The sequence below is a fragment of the Panthera uncia genome (assembly GCF_023721935.1).
Source record: "Panthera uncia isolate 11264 chromosome B3 unlocalized genomic scaffold, Puncia_PCG_1.0 HiC_scaffold_1, whole genome shotgun sequence".
Taxonomy (NCBI): Eukaryota; Metazoa; Chordata; class Mammalia; order Carnivora; family Felidae; genus Panthera; species Panthera uncia.
The window spans coordinates 124,414,453-124,435,757 of NW_026057582.1; the positions used below are offsets into that span (position 1 = coordinate 124,414,453).

The 21,305-nt window shown below is 52.0% G+C and overlaps 1 protein-coding gene across 1 annotated transcript in view; it reads right to left on the reverse strand.

Moving 5' to 3' along the window:
- Positions 1 to 440: 440 nt before the first annotated feature.
- The window catches only part of LRRK1 (leucine rich repeat kinase 1), a 133,085-nt gene continuing 112,220 nt past the window's right edge, over positions 441 to 21,305 (reverse strand). Inside the window, exons 26-34 of the mRNA XM_049613999.1 lie at positions 19,462 to 19,659; positions 17,341 to 17,618; positions 15,519 to 15,713; positions 14,397 to 14,548; positions 8,825 to 8,942; positions 7,631 to 7,747; positions 4,185 to 5,032; positions 3,703 to 3,804; positions 441 to 1,900 (exon numbers count right to left, since the gene is read on the reverse strand). Coding sequence (XP_049469956.1) covers positions 1,723 to 1,900; positions 3,703 to 3,804; positions 4,185 to 5,032; positions 7,631 to 7,747; positions 8,825 to 8,942; positions 14,397 to 14,548; positions 15,519 to 15,713; positions 17,341 to 17,618; positions 19,462 to 19,659 — 2,186 coding nt within the window. The 3' untranslated portion in view covers positions 441 to 1,722. The remainder of the gene's footprint in view (positions 1,901 to 3,702; positions 3,805 to 4,184; positions 5,033 to 7,630; positions 7,748 to 8,824; positions 8,943 to 14,396; positions 14,549 to 15,518; positions 15,714 to 17,340; positions 17,619 to 19,461; positions 19,660 to 21,305) is intronic.

A 21,305-nucleotide genomic window follows, 5' to 3' on the forward strand; every position in this document is an offset into this window, starting at 1 on the left:
GTGCCCTGAGCTGGTTCCGTGAGGCCGTTGGCTGATCACCTGACCACTCCTCACAGCAGCCTGGGCCTCGGGCTGGGAGGAGGCCAGATTAGAAAGGCAGGTTAGGACTGAATCATGGGGGCCCTGAGTGTTGGCCTCTAGCAGTCTGGCTGCAGGTTATAGGGCACAGGATTTGGGCAGGGGAAGGACAGGACCCTGTTTGCACTTGGGGGGTAACTGGGCAGCTGTGGTGTGCTGGAATGAGAAGGAAAGGAGAGGAGAGCAGTGACCACCAAGGCCCAGTTCAGGGACAGGGCAGGACAATGCTGATGATGTGGGCAGGAGGCATAGCTGAACAGCCCCTGTAGGACTCAGTGCCCAGGCCAGCAAAATGAAGTGGGGAGACTAAGCGTGGCTGTTTCTGCCCACAGAATCTGCTGTGGGACTCCTTGCATGGGGGCAGCTGTGGGCGGGACAGACCCGTGCTGCTATGACACGGGCTCTAAGACAGAGGCTGTGACATCGTTCTCAAGAGGGTCTGTTTATTTTCAGATAAAAGGAACCACATTTGCCTGCATACCCCAGCAAATCTTAAGCTTGGTTTTCATAACTTAATTTTAGAAAAAGATTAACAACTTGAACTGGAGTATGACCTCACGGTCATCCTGCCATCCCGGGTGAAGCAGCCTCAAACAGTTACTCTGGGTAACCACACGGTATGTGTGCGTGTGCGTGTGTGTGCGTGTGTGTGCATCATTTGTAAAAATTCTTGCCGTCACACCCATACACCCCCCATTAACAATTTCACTTTTTCTACTCTGCTGTACACGTGTGTAGTAAATGTTTAGCAAATACATCATTTGGTAGAAGCCCCATACAATGTGACTTCACAACTGAGGCCCAACCACTGAGCTATTACTTAATTTGTTAAAGTGATAAGCAAGATTATTATGTGCAAACAAACAGGGTTTGCGTTCCAGCTGCGTCCAAGTGTATTTTACAAAGCTATAAACACACAGCCCTTTCTCAAGTCCCGATGATTGAGTTTCCCCTGCCTTTTGTCGGCAGAAGAAGAATGTAAAGGCTGAGGCGGTGCTCTGGGCGCTGGACTAGCTCTGGGCTTTCTGGCTGTGTCACTTGAAGGAACTCATTCATTCCCCCAAGGGTTTCTCACACAGAGACTTTCCTGAGCGGGAGATACCTGATCTCCACTTGCCCAAGCGGGGCCCCAGGCCCCGGGGACCCAGAGGCTTGTGAAATGTCCTGAGAGCCTGGAGGCCACTGGGGGGAAGAGGCAAGGGTCATCGCCCTCCTCCCACCCTGCCCCGAACTGCTCCCCCAACTGAGAGCCTCTAGTGTAATTCTGTCCCAGCCGTGGGGAGGAAAACGGGCAGGCCTGCTCTGTAAAGGCCCAGCCCACACCCCTACTTTGTGTGACCCAGCACAGAGCAGGATCCTCCTCCCCTGCTCTTTGGAAGTGGATGCAGGAGGCAGGGAGAGTTTCTCCCACCCATCTTCTCTCCGCAGTGGGAGAATGGAGGTAGGCAGCTAACTCCGCCCTGGAGAACTGGAGAACCCCAAAACCACTGCCAGGGTGGTAACTTCTCAGCATTTCTAGCAGCAAGTGGTTCACGGGAGAACCCAGTCTGTCTTCTGGGTCCTCGGGAGGCTGTGGGCTGCAGGCAGAGGGGTCAGGGTGTGGGCCCGGGGCAGCCACTCTGCACAACTGTCATTCCATAGGAATTACCTTCTCTTCCGCATGCAAGCCTCCAGCCGGCCCAGCTCTTCGTAGGAGTGGTAGAAAACATCAAACTCCCTGGTGCCCCAGCCCCTCCAGACAGCCAGGCACCACTCCATGTTTTCGTTCTCAAAGCCACACACAACCGTGTCCTTTGCCACCACGGCCGCATCCACAAGCGCCCTACAGAGAGAGGGGGGTTTGAGAAAACCTACAGGGGTCCCCACCTAGTCGGGGCCAGGACCCCCAGCCTGCGCCTTCTTGGGAGCCTGGCTAAGCGGGTGCATCTGTCCATCCCGGCCTAGCAGCTGCGATGTTCTCTGATGCCCTGCTTCCGTGGGTGGTCCAGCCTGCGGGCAGAGACTTCCTACCGTCTGAAGAAGAGCCTAGCATGGCAGTGCACATTGATGGGGACTGTCTATAAGGGACTCAGGAAGGCCACAGATGCAACGAGAGCGGGTAGCCTCTATAACTGGACCCAGACTCCCAAGTGTCCGGAAAACACCAACTTTGACTCCTGCTTGTGAACGGCCCATGATGGATTTGAAGCAGTGACTCCCTTCCCTTGCCGTCTGCTCAGGCATGGCTCTTCTCCCGTGCAAAGTGCCCAGCTTAGGGAAACGGGGTGGTATATCGGGCAGAAGACCTGTGCCAACATGTCCTAACTACATACACTAGTTTTTTGAAGCTGTGGATTGTTTTGCTGATCTGTGCACACACCGGTTTTCCTTCTGGGCCTCTGCCAGGCCGTACAGCCCACGTCTGAGCCCTCACTGCCTTGCCCTGTGGCCAGCACGCAAACCGGCATGCACAGGGCCTCTGGCCTCCTCGGGGCCTTGCACACTGCAGGCACTCACTAGCTATTTGCTGAGAGAATCAGTGTCTCAGATGCATTGCAGAGAGCTGGGGGGCAGGGTTCAGGCTACGGCCCGCCTGTCAGCTGGCTGCCTGGGCTGCTTTCTCCCTACAGTGAACATGCCTGGCTCCTAGTAAACCTGTCTTTGGGGGCTGAATAGGAAAAACGACACCAGGGAAAAATTCAGGAACACAAATCATGGGCAGTCTGAGGTTAGCAGGCCTGGGCTCTATGGACCCGCCTGCTCCACCAGAAGCCCCGCTTGCGATCTGGTAACTACTTTGGCCCACAAACTCAGCCGGGACTCAGCGAAAACACCCAGATCTTGTTTCTGCAATCACTGGCACAGCAGGGGTCAATGGATCTGGTGACTCTCTGAGAACGCTCGGTGCGTTCAGGCAAAGGAGGGGACCTGCCATAGATGTTTCCCCTCCCATTGTCGTCCCATTCTGGGGAAAATGGGTCAAATGATGTTTGTCCATAAGTGAGATTTATAGCATGGGGCTCAGTAGACAAAGTGAGGTGTGGACACTGCCGGCTGCAGGGGACTCTGAGGATACCAGCTGGTGCCAGCCTCCCATGCCCACAGCCATGCTGTCCTGCCCCAGAATGACCCTCACAGTGGGGTATGACCTGCCTCCCGGTCGGACACCCCCCAACAGGTATGGAGCCATGGATGAGCCTGGGCTTGGGCATGGTGGAGGGTGGTGGGTGCTAGGTCTGTGGCTCCAGTAGGTGCTATATGGGCAGGTGGAGCACCCAGGAAGGGCCCTCCCACTTGGCGGGGAGGACAGTGAATCACCTGGCTCCCTGTTTCCATTTCAGCTGAACTCCGGCCCTGGAGACACACCCCAGTCAGGAGACCTGGTCCACAGGTGCACGGGGTATGCCAGAAACAGACAGCCATGACCACTGGCTGATGCCTGGTTCAGATGGTATTTGCTGAGCCCCTAGGTGCTGCCCGGAGGACCCCATTTTGTTCCTTCTCTGCCTTATGGCCACACCGGTAGATGTGGCATTTATTTGCGGAGGCCAGAAGGGCGAGAGGCCGTTGTGCGGGGATGTGGTGGAGGGGCCTAGATTCCCCACATCACACCTCGGGTCCTAAAGGAGGTGCCCTCAGTCTTACCCACGCGGAGTCAGCTCGCGGGCTTTTAAGACGGCGATGACACGGCCCCGCTGGCCTCCGGCGTCCTTCTCCAGGCCGATGACGATAACATCGCCGCCGCGCCTGTGAAACCAAAACCGAGAAGGGGAAACGTTTTGTCCAGGGCTGTGCTCTCCAGGGGAAACGGAGCCGGCGTGCAGAGAAGCACGGCCACAAACGCGCAGTCTCAGTGAATGGATTGAGTTACCGGGAGGGCACCGAAGCCGGCCCCAGAAGGCCTTTCCCAGCGGGAAACCCAATCGCAGCTGACCACGGCTCTGCCTTGTGCTGCCGGCAGCTTCCCTGCGGGCAGGTGAGCGTCAGCGCGGCCCTTCTCAGGTTTGCTAAAGAGATCCCTCCAGGCCCCAGCACAGAGGGGGTGGCCCCTGATGGCCCCTGATGCCACAGCATCTGAAAGCTCCCTCAGGCAGCACAGGAATGTGCCCCACTCCCGGGAAATGTACCTGGGGACCCAGATGACGTCTTTCACGGCTAGGATCCTCACGGCCTGCAGGTGCTGGCTGAAAGCCTCCCCGTCCACGGGGGTCAGGTCATGCTCAGACCTGTCGGAGCCCGCGGTGGGCTCGTGCAGCCTGTCGGAGTCCTCGTAGTTGGCGGCGAAAGGCACGCTGGCAGAGCTTGCCGGGGAGCAGGGCAGGCTTGAGGACGACCTGGGGGCCCGGTGGGGGGAGGATGAGGAGGAGGACGTGGAGCAGTAGTCAGTCAGCGAGTCCTGGTGGGTCAGGATCTGCGTGCCCAGCTCCTCGCTGTACATGATGCTCACGTCCGCGATGGAGTCCCCCTTGGGCTCTTTGGGGCTGGCTGTGTGGCCGCCACGGGGCTCTGGACCCAACGGGCACACAGGAAACATGTCTCTGAGCGGGCTGGGGTCCCCGCAGAAGTACCGGGCGCACAGCTGGTAGGTAGCTGCGTGGTACATCACCAAGGAGTTGGCCCTGTCGTCCAGGCACCAGACGACCTCCTCCCCCCTGCACTCGGAGCTGCCCACGACTGAGGTGACCACTGAAGGGGCCGAGTAGGGCTCCAGCCTCCTGCTGATCTCCAGGGCCACACAGTCGATGACCAGCAGGCCGGGCCCATTGCTGTACCAGACCTCGGAGCCGCTGTTGACCACCTCCATGGCCTTCACGGGGTAGGGGTTCTGCCGTGTGTCTTCATCTGGGATGCTAAACTTGGACCTGTTGGCTGTGTGTGAGCACAGGTAGGAGCAGCTGTCGTCCGGGGCACCCCGCACCACAGGAAACACTGCCACAAGCCCGTCGGCCAGGCCTGCCAACACCAGGTAGGAATTCTGCAAGGAAAAGACAGCACCGCTCATTGGTTGCACGCATTCCAGGGGAGGAAACAGTACGGGTGCAAGACTCATCTCGGCACACACCCCGTGCACCCCAGAGGAGCAAGGCTCCTAAAGAGGCAGGGGCTGCCAGTGGGACCTTCTGGACGTGCTCCCAAGGGAGGTAACCCAGGCCCAGCCGAGCCAGCCTGCCCATCTGGCACTGAGCAGGAGAGGAACGTGTCTGGGGAGAACGAGGCCCATGGCGCCCAGGGAGGAGCGCATGTGGCCTGAACCACGTGGCCCACCTTGGCTCAGGCTGGGTTCTTGCAGTGTGACAGGAGGGGTCTGCCTTCTCCTTCAGGCCACAGGAGCCTCCTTCAGAGGCAGGATGTGGCTCCCCCCCTGCCGGTGAACTCTGCGGATTAACTACGGGACAGTAGCTGTGGGCAGAGTGTGGGGCTGCTTGCCATCTCCTGCCCGCCAGCCCCACTGGGCAGGCTCTGCGCGCCCACCCCCCACCCTCTTGCCCTGGGTGCTGGCCTGCCACAGGAAGGGCCACGTCTCATCTGTTTCTCTGGCTCCACCCGGTCTTCTGCGCCCGTAGACAATACGAGCCTGCCGACCTTATTTATTCTTGAAGAAATTGCTTCCAACTCAACCCTCTTGTGGAGGCGCTTCTTGGACACTGCCTACACTCCCCAATTAGCACACCTACCCTGAAATGCCTAGCTGGCAGTGCTAGGGTCTGTGGGTTGCTCTCCGCCCCTGCAGTGAAGCATGTGATCTTCTACGGCACCAGAGATCACTGGGCAAAGTTGCAAGGACAGCGCTAAATGCTGGGACCCACCCCAGGCATCCCAGGAGCATCCCTGTGGAGCCGGGGACAGAGAGAGGCTTTGACGCCTGGATGCCCAGCTTGGGCTGGGGTGGCACAGGAGAGGTTCGGGAGCACAGAGCCGAAGCCACAACAGAGTGGGGATCCAGGCCTGTATCAGCAAGGGTGAGTGGCAGAAAGCCCCCTTTCTGGGACCTGAGCACCCTGGGAACCCGGGAGGCGGGGCTGTCCAAGGTAACAAGGGAACCAGCTCGAGCTCAACAGTGAGGTCAACAAGCCCTAGGAACATTTATCAAACTCCATCTTCAGAATTTTAGGGAAGAAAACAGCCAAAGCAAACAAGAGCAATGTCTCTATCCGATCCCGGCCCTGGGCCCCAGTTGGGGCGGCGAGCCCCACGGCCCGGCTGGGTGTGAACGTGCGCGTGCAAGAATGCAGGGGCCGCCGTCGCGGCCACAGGGCGGCCTGGCCTCGGAGGGGCAGGCCCCTGACAGGGAGGCTCCGCACAGAGCCGGCTTTATTCCCTCTGGTCGCGAGGGCGGTGGTGCCCTGGCTCGGGGGCTCTGGCCAGCAGTGGCCTTAAATAGCGCTTTGTGTCATGTTCTCCTGTGCTCTGGGGCGGACCGGGTCCCGCACTGCCCAGCCTCACCCGTGGGGCCACAGTCGTAAATGACTCGAGGGTGGATTTCAGACTTTTTTTTTTTTTTTTTTTTTTTAAAGAAATAAACTGTAGTAGGATGAAGAACGTATATATTTCACCACTGCCAGGAAGTAATAATAATGCTCACATTTACCCAAGTGCTTGCGCCCAGAGCTTGGGGCACGTTATGCCCAGGGAACCCTCTCTGACTGCTTCTTATCCTCGATTTGCAGATGGGAAAACTGAAATTGGATGGTGACAGCCAGCATGTTTTAAACAAACACCACCAATAATGACACCGATAATGATTCCTTGAGCGTCTACCATGAGCAGAGAGGACGACCAGAGCGGCCTGAGAGCACCACTGGGGGCCTGGGGCCGGGGCAGGCCAGCTGCTCAGAGCAGGGTCGGGGTCTTTGATCTTGAGAACTGAACAGGAGGTCGTCCTGCAGGGGTATGTGGGGTGGGACTGTTGCTAACAGGCAGGGTCTCCTCAGAGTGCAGTGCTGGATGAGGTGGGTAGCAGGGGGCCAGTAGGGGGAGGCTCGCCGGCCCTGCAGAAGGGCAGGGTCCCACTGGAGGAGCAGGAGAGCCCGAGCCCCGGGCTGTGGAGATTACCACTCGGGCTTCCATTTCAGAGAGGTGGGGGCTAGAAGGTCAAGGACATGGACAAAGAGGGACCCAGGTCTCAGGCTGACAGTGGGCACCACAAGTGGGGGGAACTGACTGTTCCCCAGGGGTGGGGGCAGGGGGACCGGCGCCTCTTGAGTGGCTCTGGGGTGGCGCTGGCCCTGACAGGTGGGGAAGTAACCCCCCACACCACTATCAGAAGGGGAAGGGCACACGTCTAACTGCTCTTTTACTCTGGGACCATGGCATTTGCGGCGGAATGCAAGCTTCCACTCAGCCCTCTGCTTTGCTTTGCTGGTTACATAGGTTCTTGAAAAGGCACTAATTGTGGTCTGTCCTCCTAAGGCTGACTGTGACCTGCCCTGGGTTTGGTGGTCCAAGAGGGCCCGGCTTTGCTCCCACTCCTCATACTGTTCCCCCCAAGCTGGGTGGGCAGAGGGAGCCCCACACCAACGGAAGAGGAAGGGGGAATCAGACACCCGGGCAACCACCTTTCCCCTTACCTTACCTTTTTAATAACAGGCACTGCCAATAAGCAGGTGACGACAGCCGGGGTGTCCAAAGCCCGTTGGGGTGTGTTTAAGGGGCACATGCCCTTGAGGCTATAGATGTAGATCTTCTGGTCCTGCAGAGGCAGAGGAGAAAACGTGAGACTCAGGCTGGAACACGGCGGCCATTTCCTACCAGGTGCATTCTGCCTTGGGAATCCCTTTGTGCTTTAAAAACTAACACGTACTGAGGCTATCTGGTTGTCTGCTTTCATATTCCTATTCTTGGCAGAAATGTTGAAAACTACAGAAGAGTTTAAAGAAGAAATGTAAAATCGCCCATAACCCATTATTTGGAGAAAATTGCCATGGGGACGTGGGGCCCAGACTCCGTTTCCTCTGGGTATCTGTGTGTTTGTGTCCGCATTCCGGGCAAACGTGGGACCACACGACTGTGCTGGTTTTCCTCACTGATCTCGCGACGATACCCAGCAGGCGGGAGGAGGCCCTGCCCTGTCTGGCTGGTGAGGGAACTGTGTCCGAGTGCCTCTGTGCTGCCCGTTGCTCAGGGACGCCGTAGCCTGGCTAACCTGCTGTCAGAAGCTCAGGCTGTTTCCAGGTTTTCATGACTAGGTGTTTCTCTGGGGTGAACATTCAATAGAACAGACACATCTGCCTGCTCTTCTCTGCATACCTGGGACGGCTGCACCTGTCCCCCACTGCACCCATCCCCCACTGCTGCACCCGTCCCCCACTGCCCCACACCACCAGGAGCTTCACAGCATTTGTTTGGGGCATCCCTCTCTGCATTTCTCAGAAGACAGCTTCTCGGGCTTTCCGCTGACTTCTTTGACGGGAAGGCAAAAAGCCTTCAGAGCTGAGTGGATTTGCTGTGTAGATCCGGCTGTGTTATAAGAAACCTGGTCACTCCACTAACCTAATGGGGTTCTCCTGCTGCGATCCTGCCCCTGATACTTATCTCGGCTGAGTCTTAGTCACCAGGCAGGGACAAGGCAGGCTGTTGGCCTTGGTGACACGCTGCTGCTTCCCAGGGCTGCTGCCACTGTGCTGGGGGCCTCACATGTGCAGATGGGGTTCCTGTGATATTCAGACTTACCTGGGCATCCTATATTTTTATTTGCTAAATCTGGCTTCACACGGACTGCACCCTGTGCTGCCCACCTCGATGGCCCACCCTGCATGGTGGCATTTACCTCAGTGGCCGTCCACAGAGAGTTCTGGACCTTGAGCTGGCAGCTTAGTGTCATTCCCGCACAGCTCATCCGCTGCACCTCCATGAGGCCCTTCTCCGTGTTCACCACTGTGTAGTTCCTGCAATGGGCAACCACAGTGTGGTCAGCTCACGGTGGCCAGGGGCCACATCCCTTGCGTCGGCTCTTGGCCTGAAGCACCTTGGAGGAGGACGTCGGCTACAGGCCTTGAACCCAGAGTTGAATTTTGCCATGTTCTGAGAGACTCCAGAACTGTTCATGGCATTGGGTGCAAGGGGGTTCTGGCCCCACTGGTAGTGCTCGAACATCCGGGCAATGAAAGGGCCTTCCCTTTGGGAAGAGAGACACTCTTCTGTGACGTTGGAGGGTTCAACGGGCTGCCCCCAGTGTGAAGAAGGGGCACAGGGGGCTATACCTCCACCAAAGCCATTCATTGCCCTCCCACTGGCCTTATCTGCTGCACCCCAGTAGCAGGGGAACCCCTCAATATCACAGTAGACAAAGTCAAGACTAAAGATAGTTGGGTGAATTTCATAGTAGGCTGGGGGGCCTCAAAACATGCCTTCCAACCTAGGTGTTCTGAGAACTAATAAGCTGTCATTTATGAGGGCAGCTGTGTGCTCACCAGGTCTGGCCACCCGCTAGCATTTCTGTCTCCCCACTGTCCTCAGTGGCATCCCAGTGTGCTCACTGTCTGAGGCAGAGACTGAAGTTCTTTACCCAGGTCACACACATCTTTTGTCCACACTTCCCCTGGTCTTTATGTGTCTGTCTGTTGACTGACTTCCTTCCCCTCTTTCTCTTTTTTCTCCAGCAGGTTATGTGCTGAGGATTCCAGGGGTGGGGGTGTCCTATGAGGTCCTCACATCCTGGGGTGACATCTGTCTCAGCCCCCTGCCCCCAATCTCGAGTCTCGGTCAGATTCTGTTTGATTTTTTCAGGTACAAACATTTCCTCATTGGGGCTGTGGATTTCTATTGGGAATGTCTGGTTCTCACTCCTTTTGTGATCGTTAATGATCATTGTCTACATGCATTATTTCAATAGAGATCACAAAAGGCGGACATTCTGTTTCTGGCATTTCTTCCTCATTTATTAGCTTCATTTATTCTCAAAAGAGAAATTTCCTCCTTTTATCTCTTTTGTTACCCTGGGGTACACATAGGAAAGACAGGATACAATCTTGATTCCTCTGTATGTGCCGAGTTTCAAAATAATGTGTTGGTTCTCTAGGAGCCTCCAATGGTGATCAATGAGGGGTTTTTGTTTATTGGCTTGTTTTTCCTAAACAGCATTAGAAACTCATGAATGTAAACAATTTGATGTACCTCAGTCCACTGCAGTTCCTCTTACTCATGGCCGGCCGACTGCCCTATCTTTGGCCAGTGGGAACCTCTTTGGGTTGGCTCCTAAATCCCTTTAATCTACCCTCATAAGTGTCTGATGGCATCCTTGATTCTACTGTGTCAGATGTTTCTGGCTGTCTTCCTGTCCCAGACCTGGAGTCAGCCACTTCTCAGATAAGCTTTGCTTCCTCATGGTACTTAGAGACCATCATGTGGGTCCCAGAGCTCATCATTGGTAACTGGTCATTGTCTCTAGGCCTTTTCAATGGGCAGGATGAGGAAACATGAGTTCATTTTTCTTAAAGATACAATATATCATGAGCCTAAAAATTTAAATTCAGAACTGTAGCTTTTTTATTTAACCTCTCTTTGATATTTTCCATGCCAAAGTGTCCAATGTGCAACGCGTGACACCATTGTAATTACCCACTTTGCCCTGCAATTACAAGCAAAGCCTTAAAATAGCAATAACAACACTGCTACCAATGATGTAAAAACTGAAAACATATATCTTTACATATATAAATAGAAATTAATAAACACACACACATATATGTATTTTTTTAGGCCATGGTTCCTTAGACTGTGTCTTAGGTCAGAGCACTCAGTCCCAGTGCCATAAAACCTGATGTGAAGCTCACCTAGGCTGACCTAAGGAAAATGGCAAATTTCCTTCCCTTTATCTCATTGTGTCTCAAGCTTCACTTTGTCTAAGCCTTATCATATTTTAGCACCTATAAATGTCTGTCACAAGGCTTACTAGAAGACTCCTCATGCCATGAAATGCTCTCGTGGCTCTGAAGATGTCACAATACGTAGGTGGGAGAGACCACACACCTTGGCCAGGACTGACGGGTCTCATATTAGATGGTGATTTGGGGGAGTCTGAAAAGTCTTTGATGCTCTTTCCAATACCCTGTCATTTTGGTCCGGTGACCTCCTCCTTGTTTCTCAATGATCTTATCCCCACTTTACCCCAGCCAGCCTCTCCCAAAGTTGCATATCAGATCTTGCCTTTCCTAATATTTTCATCCCTCCCACCCACTCAGTGTCAAGCATCTGTTTTCTGACCATTACCTCCTGGTTTCCCAGATCACTCCACCTACTACCATAACTCATTACGGGTGTGTGTGCGTGTGTGGCGGGGGGCGGGTTTACACTCTGCCAAGACCTAGGATTTCCTGGTACATTCCATTGTTCCTCATCCGTTTTATGGCCTCCCTTAGGTTCTATGATCCATCTCTGTCATGTGCCTCTTGAAAATACCCACCCCCCCATGTCCTTCTCTCCTTCCTGGCAAAAACCCAACTCGGCTTAAAACCAACGGTTGCCTATCTTGCAATGTGGGTCAGCAAAGCATGCTGGGGGAACATAACACCTCTGATGAGTCTCATTTCCAATGCACAATCTCCAACCTCCAGTGGGCCTCAGTGCCATCCTGTAATCACCCTGGTCTCATGTGTCACTGCTCACATCACACGTCATCATTTTCTCCTCGAATATTCAAAACCTCTCCCCATGCTTTTGACCCTCCTGCCACTTCACTGAGAAAAAGATGCAACTAGAAGGGAAGGCCCACAAACTCTCATTTAAGGGCACCAGTTGTGCTTGGCTCTGGGTCCCCTGCTCCTCTCGCGACTCAGCAACTGCACTCTGGTGACTGTCCTCTCCCTCCCACCCCCAGCATCATTGACTTCTTTGACTATCAAGCTGCAAATAGCATCCATGTTAAAACAAAGTCCCCTCAGGATGGGAGAACTACTCCAACTAATAAATGACCCCAGGAGTGTTTCAGGATACAAAATAATGATATAGGAATCTGTTGTGTTTTTATACACTATTAACACACTAGCAGAAGGAGAAATTCAGAAAACGTTCCCATTTACAACTGCGCCAAAAAGAATAAAACACCTAGGAATAAATTTAATCAAGGAGGCGAAAAACCTGTACTCTGAACACTTAAGACATTGAGAAAAGAAATTGAAAATGACACAAATAAGTGAACAGCGTGTTTGTGGACTGGAAGAATTAATGTTAAAAGGCCCATGCTGCCCAAAGTGGTCTATAGAGTCAATGCAATCCCTATCAAAATAGGAACAGCATTTTTCACAGAACTAGAACAAATTATCTCAAAATTTGTATGGAGCCACAAAAGACCCCAAATAGCCAAAGCAAGCTTGAGGCAAAAGAATAAAGCTGGAGGCGTCACAATCCCTCATTTCAAACTATACTACAAAGCTGTGGTAATCCAAACAGTGTGGCACTGGGACAAAAATAGACACATAGATCAGTTGGACAGAATAGAAAACCCAGAAATGAGCTCACAACTATATGGTCAATGAATCTTTGAATTTGTTTTGACATTTATTTATTTTTGAGAGAGAGAATACGAGTCGGGGAGGGACAGAGAGAGAGGGAGACCCAGAATCTGAAGCAGGCTCCAGGCTCTGAGCTGTCAGCACAGAGCCTGACACAGGGCTTGAACTCCTGAGCTGTGAGATCATGACCTGAGCTGAAGTTGGATGCTTAATTGACTGAGCAACCCAGGCGCCCCAATGAATCTTTGAAAAAGTAGGAAAGAGTGTCCAATGGGAATAAGACAGTCTCTTTGACAAACAGTGTTGGGAAAACTTCACAGCAACATGAAAGAGAATGAAACTAGACCACCTTCTTACACCATACACAAAATAAACTCAAAATGGATTAAAGGCCTAAATGTGAGACATAAAACTTATAAAAGAACACATATGCGTAAACTCTTGGACATCAGGCTTAGCAATATTTTTTTGAATCTGTCTCCTCAGGTAGAGGCAACAAATGCAAAATAAACAATGGGACTGCATCAAACTAAAAAGCTTTTGCACAGCGCAGGAAGCCATCAGCAAAATGAAAAGGCAGCCTACTGAATGGCAGGTGATATTCGCAAATGAAGTATCTGATAAGGGGTCAGTATCCAAAATATATAAAGAACTCATACAACCCGACACCAAGAAAACAAACAATCTGACTAATAAATGAGCAGAGGACCTAAATAGGCATTTTTTCAAATAAGACATCCAGATGGCCAACAGACACACGAAAAGATGTTCAACGTCACTCATCATCAGGAAATATGACACAAACCCACAATGAGATATTACCTCACACCTGTCAGAAGGGCGAGTATCAGAAAGACAAGAAACAAGTGTTGGTGGGGATGTGGAGAAAAGGAAAGCCTCGTGCACCATTGATGGGAATATAAATTGGTGCAGCCACTCTGGAAAACAGAATGGGGACGCCTGGGAGACTCAGTCCATTAACCAGCTTCCAACTTTGCCTCAGGTCATGATCTCACAGTTCGTGAGTTGGAGCTCCACGTCGGGCTCTCTGCTGTCAGCACAGAGCCTGCTTCGGATCCTCTGTCCCCCCACCCTAGCTCCTCCCCCACTCATACTTTCTCTCCCTCTCTCAAAAATAAAAATATTTAAAAAAAGGAAAACAGTATGGAGGTTCCTAAAATAGCATATGATATAGTAATTCCATTTCTGGGTATTTACCTAAAGAAAACAAAAACACTGATTTGAAAAGATACATGCACCCCTGTGTTTACTGCAGCATTATTTACAATAGCCAAGATATGGAAACAACCCAAATGTCTATCCATAGATAAACGGATAAAGGCACTTTATACACACACACACACACACACACACACACACACACACACACAGAATATTACTCAGCCATAAAAAGGAACGAAATCTTGGCATTTGCAACAGCTTGGATGGACCTAGATGTATTCTGCTAAGTGAAATAAGTCAGAGAAAGACAAACACCATATGATTTCAATTATATGTGGAATCTAAAAAACAAAAGAAAAAATAAAGCAGAAACAGACTTATAAACACAGAGAACAAACTGGTGGTTGCCAAAGGGGAGTTGGGGTGAGAGAATGGATGAAACAGGTGATGGGGATTAAGAAGGAAAAAACCAACAAAAAGCAAAGCCCTGTGTTGACCCCACCCCTGGCAGACAGCACCTTCTCTTTGCTCCTCTTAAGCACAAATGCATACATGCCTGTCATTTGCATGGACTCAGTTTTCTCTCTGGAGCAAACTCCATCAGGCTCCCAACCCACCGTCTGTAAACATCTCTCACCGTGGTCAGCCCTGACTGCTCCCCAAGTGCATGGTCACCCCAGCAGGGCAAAGTAAGCCTCAGGACATTACCTGGACTCCTCTTTCCCATCCCAGAACACCACCATGTACTCCTGGCCCTGGGATGAGAAGAAGGCCGTCTGCTTCCCACAGGGTAGCTGGTACATGAACGTTGCAAAGGTTGGGTCCTTCATCTGGCTCACCACCGACAGGGCCAGTGGGCGCTGAGGGAGAGAGGCCACCAGAGCCATGAGCAAGGGTCACGTAAACCAGATTGATGCCTATATTGCCCATGAAACCAATGGTCTTGAACAAGGGAGGAAGGTCTAGAAACTGCTCAAAACAAGAGGCTGAAACAACTTCAGATGCCAGAGTGTCTGGGTCATCACTGTCAATGGCAACTTGAACTTTGGTCATCTGGTTGGCTTAAACTCTAAGATTCCAACCTCCATGCCTATAGACATACAATCTTGTAAAGGATTTTTCTCAGAAGCTTCTTTTACTCCCAATACATTGAATTAGTACCATCTAGTTTGATGAATGCATTTTAACCTTGAAACCACTGGCCTCTTCCCCAAACAGCTAAGTTTTAAAATGATAATAGACGGGGCGCCTGAGTGGTTCAATTGCTTAAGCATCCAACTTCAGCTCAGGTCATGATCTCGCAGCTTGTGGGTTTGAGCCTCACATTGGGTTCTCTCCTGTCAGCATGGAGCTCACTTCAGATCCTCTGTCCCTCTCTTTCTCTATGCCTCCCCTGCTTGCACTGTCTCTCTCTCTCTCAAAAATAGACATTTAAAAAAAGTGATAATATGACTCCTGCTCTCACGAGCAAACTTGCTCCCCATTTCTTTAAATAAAAAGAGATACATACATTCTCTCTGCTCTTGCACGGGGACTGTACTGCTATAAAGGGGCTGGTATGTTTTGCTTGCATGATGGTGTGACATAAAAGTGGGGAGGAAAAAAAGCTCATTTTTCCTGAGAGTGACACACACACAAAGAGATGAGCTGGATGTATTAGGACAGTAAACATCTCTTTCTAGAAGGGATGAGCAGAGGAGGGTTGCCTCATTTGTTCTAGACCTTTAGTGAAGGATGGGCAGTTAGCTGTACACGTGCATTCTGGAGACGCAGACCCTCCACCACTGTGGCAGGAGGTGTCTGGTCCCCCAGGTCCTGGGCCCCCGGTACCTTCTCGGGCTTTGTGTCCCAGCACTCCATCATGAGTGCCTGCAGGCGATGGAACTGCACCTCCTCGGGCTGCCCCAGAACAGGACGGATGCCCTTGGACAGCTTCTTGGCGATCTGAAGCTGGTGGTGGCCCAGCGCTGGCCGCTGCCCCGACAGCAACTCGTAGAGCACCATTCCATAGGAGAACATGTCTACCTGGGCAAAGAGGCAAGCCAAGTCAGGTCCCCTGCCTGAGCCCAGCACCTTTCAGAAGCTGGCCCTGAGATGGAGGGAGCAGGAGGACACAATTAGACAAGGGATCCTGTCCAGGGATACAATCATCAATCATCCACCAATGAATGTATCCATCACTTCCTACCTGTCGAAACATCTGGCCAACCATCTGACCATGCATCATTCTGTCCCTTTCACCACCCATCTTTCAATCCATCCTTCCTTCCTTCCTTCCTTCCTTCCTTCCTTCCTTCCTTCCTTCTTTCCATCTATCCATCATCCATCCATCCATTCCCCCACCCACCCACCCATCCATCCAATAAACACACACTGAGAACTTGCTAACTGCCAGCCACTGGTTAAGGGCTGCAAGGATGTCATGTTCCTTTATGTTTGAGAATCAAGACAAGGCAGGAGAACACGGACCCTCAGCTTAATGTGCTAGGCACTAGAAGAGCAGTGTCTGCAAATCATAAAGAGGGGGATGTCTCCTAAATCATAACATGTTGACTCCTCTAATTTTAATGTTATCAAAAGGCCCAGTAAGGAGAAGTTAGTATAGGCCTCCATGAGGGCCAAGAAATAACGTTTTAGCGGGAGAATGGCTGAAATAGACCTGAGAATTTTCAACGTGAAGGTCCCTGTTATAATCTTAGTTTCAAGGTGCCTTGCCTGTGTCACCTGCTACTTAAGAAGCTCTTATTTTTATCACACTGATTTGCCTTTTCTATTTCGGTTAATAATCACAGGCGATGAGTTAACCTACACATGCTAAGGTCATTCTTCTTCCTGTTTTATTTGAAGGTGGTACAAACTTCCAGTTATAAGATAACATGGGAATGTAATGTCCAGCATTGCCATTTAGGCTGTTCCTGAAGCAATTAGCCAATGACTCATCTGTAAATCACCAAATAATGAAAAATTATAGAACAGGGGAGTTTCAGTGCTGGGCGATTAGTGAAGCAGGGATGGCACCAGCTGTAACATGGTTTTTAGTTGCCTGTGTGCCTGCATCTATTTCAGGGAAGAAGGCAAACATTTAGCCATCATGTTGGTCGAGGTGGGCCAGGCAGCTGCTCGGGAGTCCAGTCCTGTCTTGCTAGAATTCACTCTCTTCTGGCTTTGGAGGATGCTGTCTTGGCCATCTCTGCCATTCAGTTTGGACAATGCCTTGTGGACAGCACCTATGGGCCGGGAGCCTTTGCCATCCTTACTCTGTCTGCCCCTCACGAGTCCCCATGAGGCTGGTCCACTGTCTCCAGTTTACCCATCTAAATGGCAGAGTTGGGACCCAAATCCAGACCCATTTCTGTCTTGGGCTCACTGTCCACTGTGTACCACCTTCATTGTGTCTCTGAATCAAGGTTAGAGAATTCAGAGGCTATAGCACCATTCCTGAAGCTAAGGAGAGGTCAACTTTGACATTGCTAGGTGGACACAGGCCCCTGTGCATTTCTGGCTCAAGCCATACCCTCCTGGTTGAGCACAGGAGAGGGACAGACGTGTGCCTGGGGAAACACAGAGCTCAGAGGCTGCAGGTTCCTGGCTTCACCAGGGCCTGGGCTTGGCTGTGGGGCTGGGCTGGGTAGCAGTGGGCCAGGGTGGGTACCTTCTCGTCATACACAATGCGAGGACGGATCTCTGGGGCCTGGTAGCCGGGCGTGCCCTCCACGCCGAGGGCACCCTCATGAAATGACTGCCGTGAGATCCCGTAGTCCGACAGCTTGATATTGATGTGGTCCTTGACGTCCAGAGACCAGACCAGAATGTTGTCTGACTTCAGGTCACAGAAGATGATGTTTTTCTTGTGCAGGTAGGCCAGGCCAGAGGCAATCTGGTAGGCTATTTTTTGGGTGAGCATGTGTCCCAGGGGCATAAAGGAAGAATCTTTGCAAAGAAAAAAAAAAAAGCAAACCATCATTACAACTGTCTTTTCTAACCTTTTCTCTTCCCAGATACTTTATATTCTACAGATACTTCTCATCATTATCCGTGCTGGATATAGGAGGAGACAGAGAATGACTTTCTGAAGTGCAATAGTATTTAGAATAGACATTGCTTGATTCCCGGTATCTCATGCCTGGAATTGTTGGTGTTTTTACTAAAACAGCAAGGATTCAAAATTCCTAGAGTTCACTGTAGGCCAAGTTTACTATATTGTCAAGAGGTGGGTTGCAGGAGTAAGAGCTTCATTTTAAAAAAGCTCTCAGGGCACCTGGAACTGATCTCGCAGTTCGTGAGTTCAAGCCCTGCATTGGGGCTCTGTGCTGAGCGCTCAGAGCCTAGAGCCTGCTTCAGATTCTGTCTCCCTCTCTCTCTGCTCCTCCCCTGCTCGTGCTCTGTCTCTCTCTCAAAAATAAATAAACATTAAAAAATAAAAGTAAAAAAGCTCTCGGGGCACCTGGGTGGCTCAGCTGGTTAGAGTCTGACTTCAGCTTAGGAGATGATCTCATAGTTCGTGAGTTTGAGCCCCACATCGGGCTCGCTGCTGTCAGCACAGAGCCCACTATGGATCCTCTGTCTCCCTCTCTCTGCCCCTCCCCCACTTGTGCTCTCTCAAAAATAAACATTATGGGGCGCCTGGGTGGCTCAGTCGGTTAAGCATCCGGTTTTGGCTCAGGTCATGATCTCATAGTTCGTGAGTTCTAGCCCTGCGTCCGGCTTTGTGCTGACAGCTCAGAGCCTGGAGCTTGCTTCAGATTCTGTGTCTCCTCCTCTCTGCCCCTCCCCTGCTCATGCTCTGTCTCTATCTCTCAAGAATAATAAATAAACTTAAAAAAAAAATTTTAAAAAAAACATTAGAAAATAAATAAAATAATTTAAAAAGTTCTCTTCCATCGAGGGAGAAACGATTTGAGTTTAATTGCATTTCTTCTTCCTGAATCGAGAGACAACTTCTCTCCTTCTGTCAGCTCTTTGGAATTTAGTTACCAATTCATTTCCCAAGGAAAATTATTTTAAAATTTCCTTAAAAACTTGGGGTGCCTGGGTGGCTGAGTCGGTTGAGCATCCGACTTTGGCTCAGGTCATGATCTCGCGGTTTCTGAGTTTGAGCCCCGCGTTGGGCTCTGTGCTGATAGCTCAGAGCCTGGAGCCTGTTTCAGATTCTGTGTCCCCCTCTCTCTCCGTCCCACCCCTGCTTGTGCTCTGTTTCTCTCTGTCTTTCAAAAATGAATAAACATTAAAAAATTTAAAAAAAAAAACAACAAAAAAAACCTAAGATAAACCTCACCCCAGGGTCTCAGGGTTTTAATGATGATGGACACGTGGCTGGTGGGCTTCTGGGGGCCAGGCTGCAGCCTGGGCCCTCCCTGGCCCGCCTCACTTGAGGCCCTCAACTGCCCCCTCAGTGGGGCTATTATCCCCCTTTTATAGGCCAGCAAACTAAGCACTAATTCACTGGATTATGGCTGAGAACCAGGTCTGGGAACGTGCATGGTTGCATCTGACTCCAAACCCTAAGCTTCTCTAGCCTTGCCAACAGCACCATACAGGGCGTAGACCTGGGGAAGGGTAGGTCTTTGCCCGAGGGGAGTTGGCCACATGAGCCGTGGGGCAGGCGTGCTCTGCCCCAGGCAGCCAGGCCCAGCAGGAGGAGGGAACCTCCAGGGTACAGCTTCCCTGGGGCCTGTGCTGCCCAGCAAGGGCTCTCTGGTCCCTGAGGGGCTATATCTGGCCAGGCGGGGCCCCAGGCAATCCCTTTCCAGACTGTTCTGGGTGTGGCTAGTACCTCTGGCATTCTCTGACAGCACGGTGTTGAGGCTACCCAGTGGGGCGAGCTCCAGGGCGAAGCAGAGCGGGTGGATGCTGATGCCGATGAGGGACACAATACAGGGGTGCTGCAGGGCGTGTAGCATGCTGGCCTCTTGCCGGAACTCCGAGAAGTTCTTCATGGCGTCCGTGGCCCGCAGGTGCCTCAGCATGGTGTCTGCGGGGGAGGGCACAGCCATCAGCGCAGCCCAGGGGGTGAGGGACACAGAGCACCTGCTGCCTTGCTGGGAGCCCCTCTAGGGCCACTCGGGGTGGGGGGCCATCCACACTCAGAGCTGCCTCATGGGGACTCGAGAGGCTGGAGGGCAAGATATATACTCTAAGGCACTTAACACATCAGGGATTGCAACACTGTCACCCAGAATTTGGCCCCACACGCTGGCATTCCTGAGGCATTCCAGGCTGGTATCAAACTTCTCCTCCTCAGGTGCTAAACCCGGCCCAACAAAGTGGGCAGTTCCTGCCCCCTCGATGGAGAACCACGCATGTCCCTGCCCTTGTCACACAGGTGCCACTCTCGTAGCCCTTGCCACACCCACTGCTGGCTACTTGAGGGTCATAGCTGTGGCTTATTCCAGTTCTGCATCCCTGAGTGCCACCCAGAGCCTGGTTCGACCAGCATGACCAGAATGGGGCTGAGCACTGGGTCATCACTGCTCACCTGGCTCCCTGCCAGCAGCCAGGACTGCCAAGGGCAGAAAGAACCAGCACTCTCTCCTCAGTCAGAGAGAAAACTGGGGCTGTCACAGGCCTAGTGACACGTCATCTCAGGCCAGAGGAGCAAGGTCTGTGGGCAGTGGTGGGCGATCGCCAGTCTGCTCTGTAACCGGTCTAACCCGTGGCTGCTAAAGCCCCCCCTGAGCCCCCACCCGCTGTGGGGTCCCTCCCATCAAGTGGAGGGTCAGGGTGCTGCCCACTGGTCTGTGGCTGGCTCTGAGGTCATCGAACAGGGTCCACCAGGTCTTTCTTGTCCTCTTGTATCCCTCTCTGTTCCTCCCCTATGTTCAGAATTGAAAATCAGGGATGTTTGGATATGGAGGTTTAAACAGCATGAAAAAACCCTTGGCAGTTAAAATGCATCAGTTGTGTCAGATTTGTGTGCAGGCTGGCCAAATTTATTTTTCAAGCACAAAGGTTCTGTTTTTTACGTGAGGTCTTTAACCCATTATGAATTTATTTTTGACTACGGTGTGAAGTCTGACCCAAGTCTCTGCCTCAGTTAGGGAACTGTCAGCCTTTCCCCTCTGACTCATGATGTGACCTCTGCTAAGCGCCAGCTTCCCACGCACACGCAAGGCTGTGTCTGCTCCCTTGGCGGGCCTGGCGGAGCCCTGGAGAACACTGCCTTCGTGTCTGTAGGGTTCTAAGTCATGACATCTGCTGGGCAGGCCGCTTTCCTTTGTCTCCTACTGTAGGATTGTCTCAGCTGTCAGCTGTCCTTGGGATTTTGTCATTTCATACGCATATTTCAGAATCAGTGAGATTCCCCCCCCAGCCCACACATGCGCGTGCACACACACGCGCACACACACACACACACACACACACACACACCCCTTGCTAGGATTTAAATGGGAACTAAATTGAATGGTATATACTAATTATCTCTCAATACTTTGTGGTTTCATCGCTGCCACGGGGACATTTTCTAGCAATGGGTCATTGCCGTGTGTGGGAACGCTGCTGAATTCTGAGGTTGAGCTCACGTCTGGCAACTTTGTGGAACTCTTCCTGGCTCTCATTTCTGCCAGTGGATTTGCTTAGATTTTCTGTGCAGGAAGTCATTCTCTTCCCATAGCAACA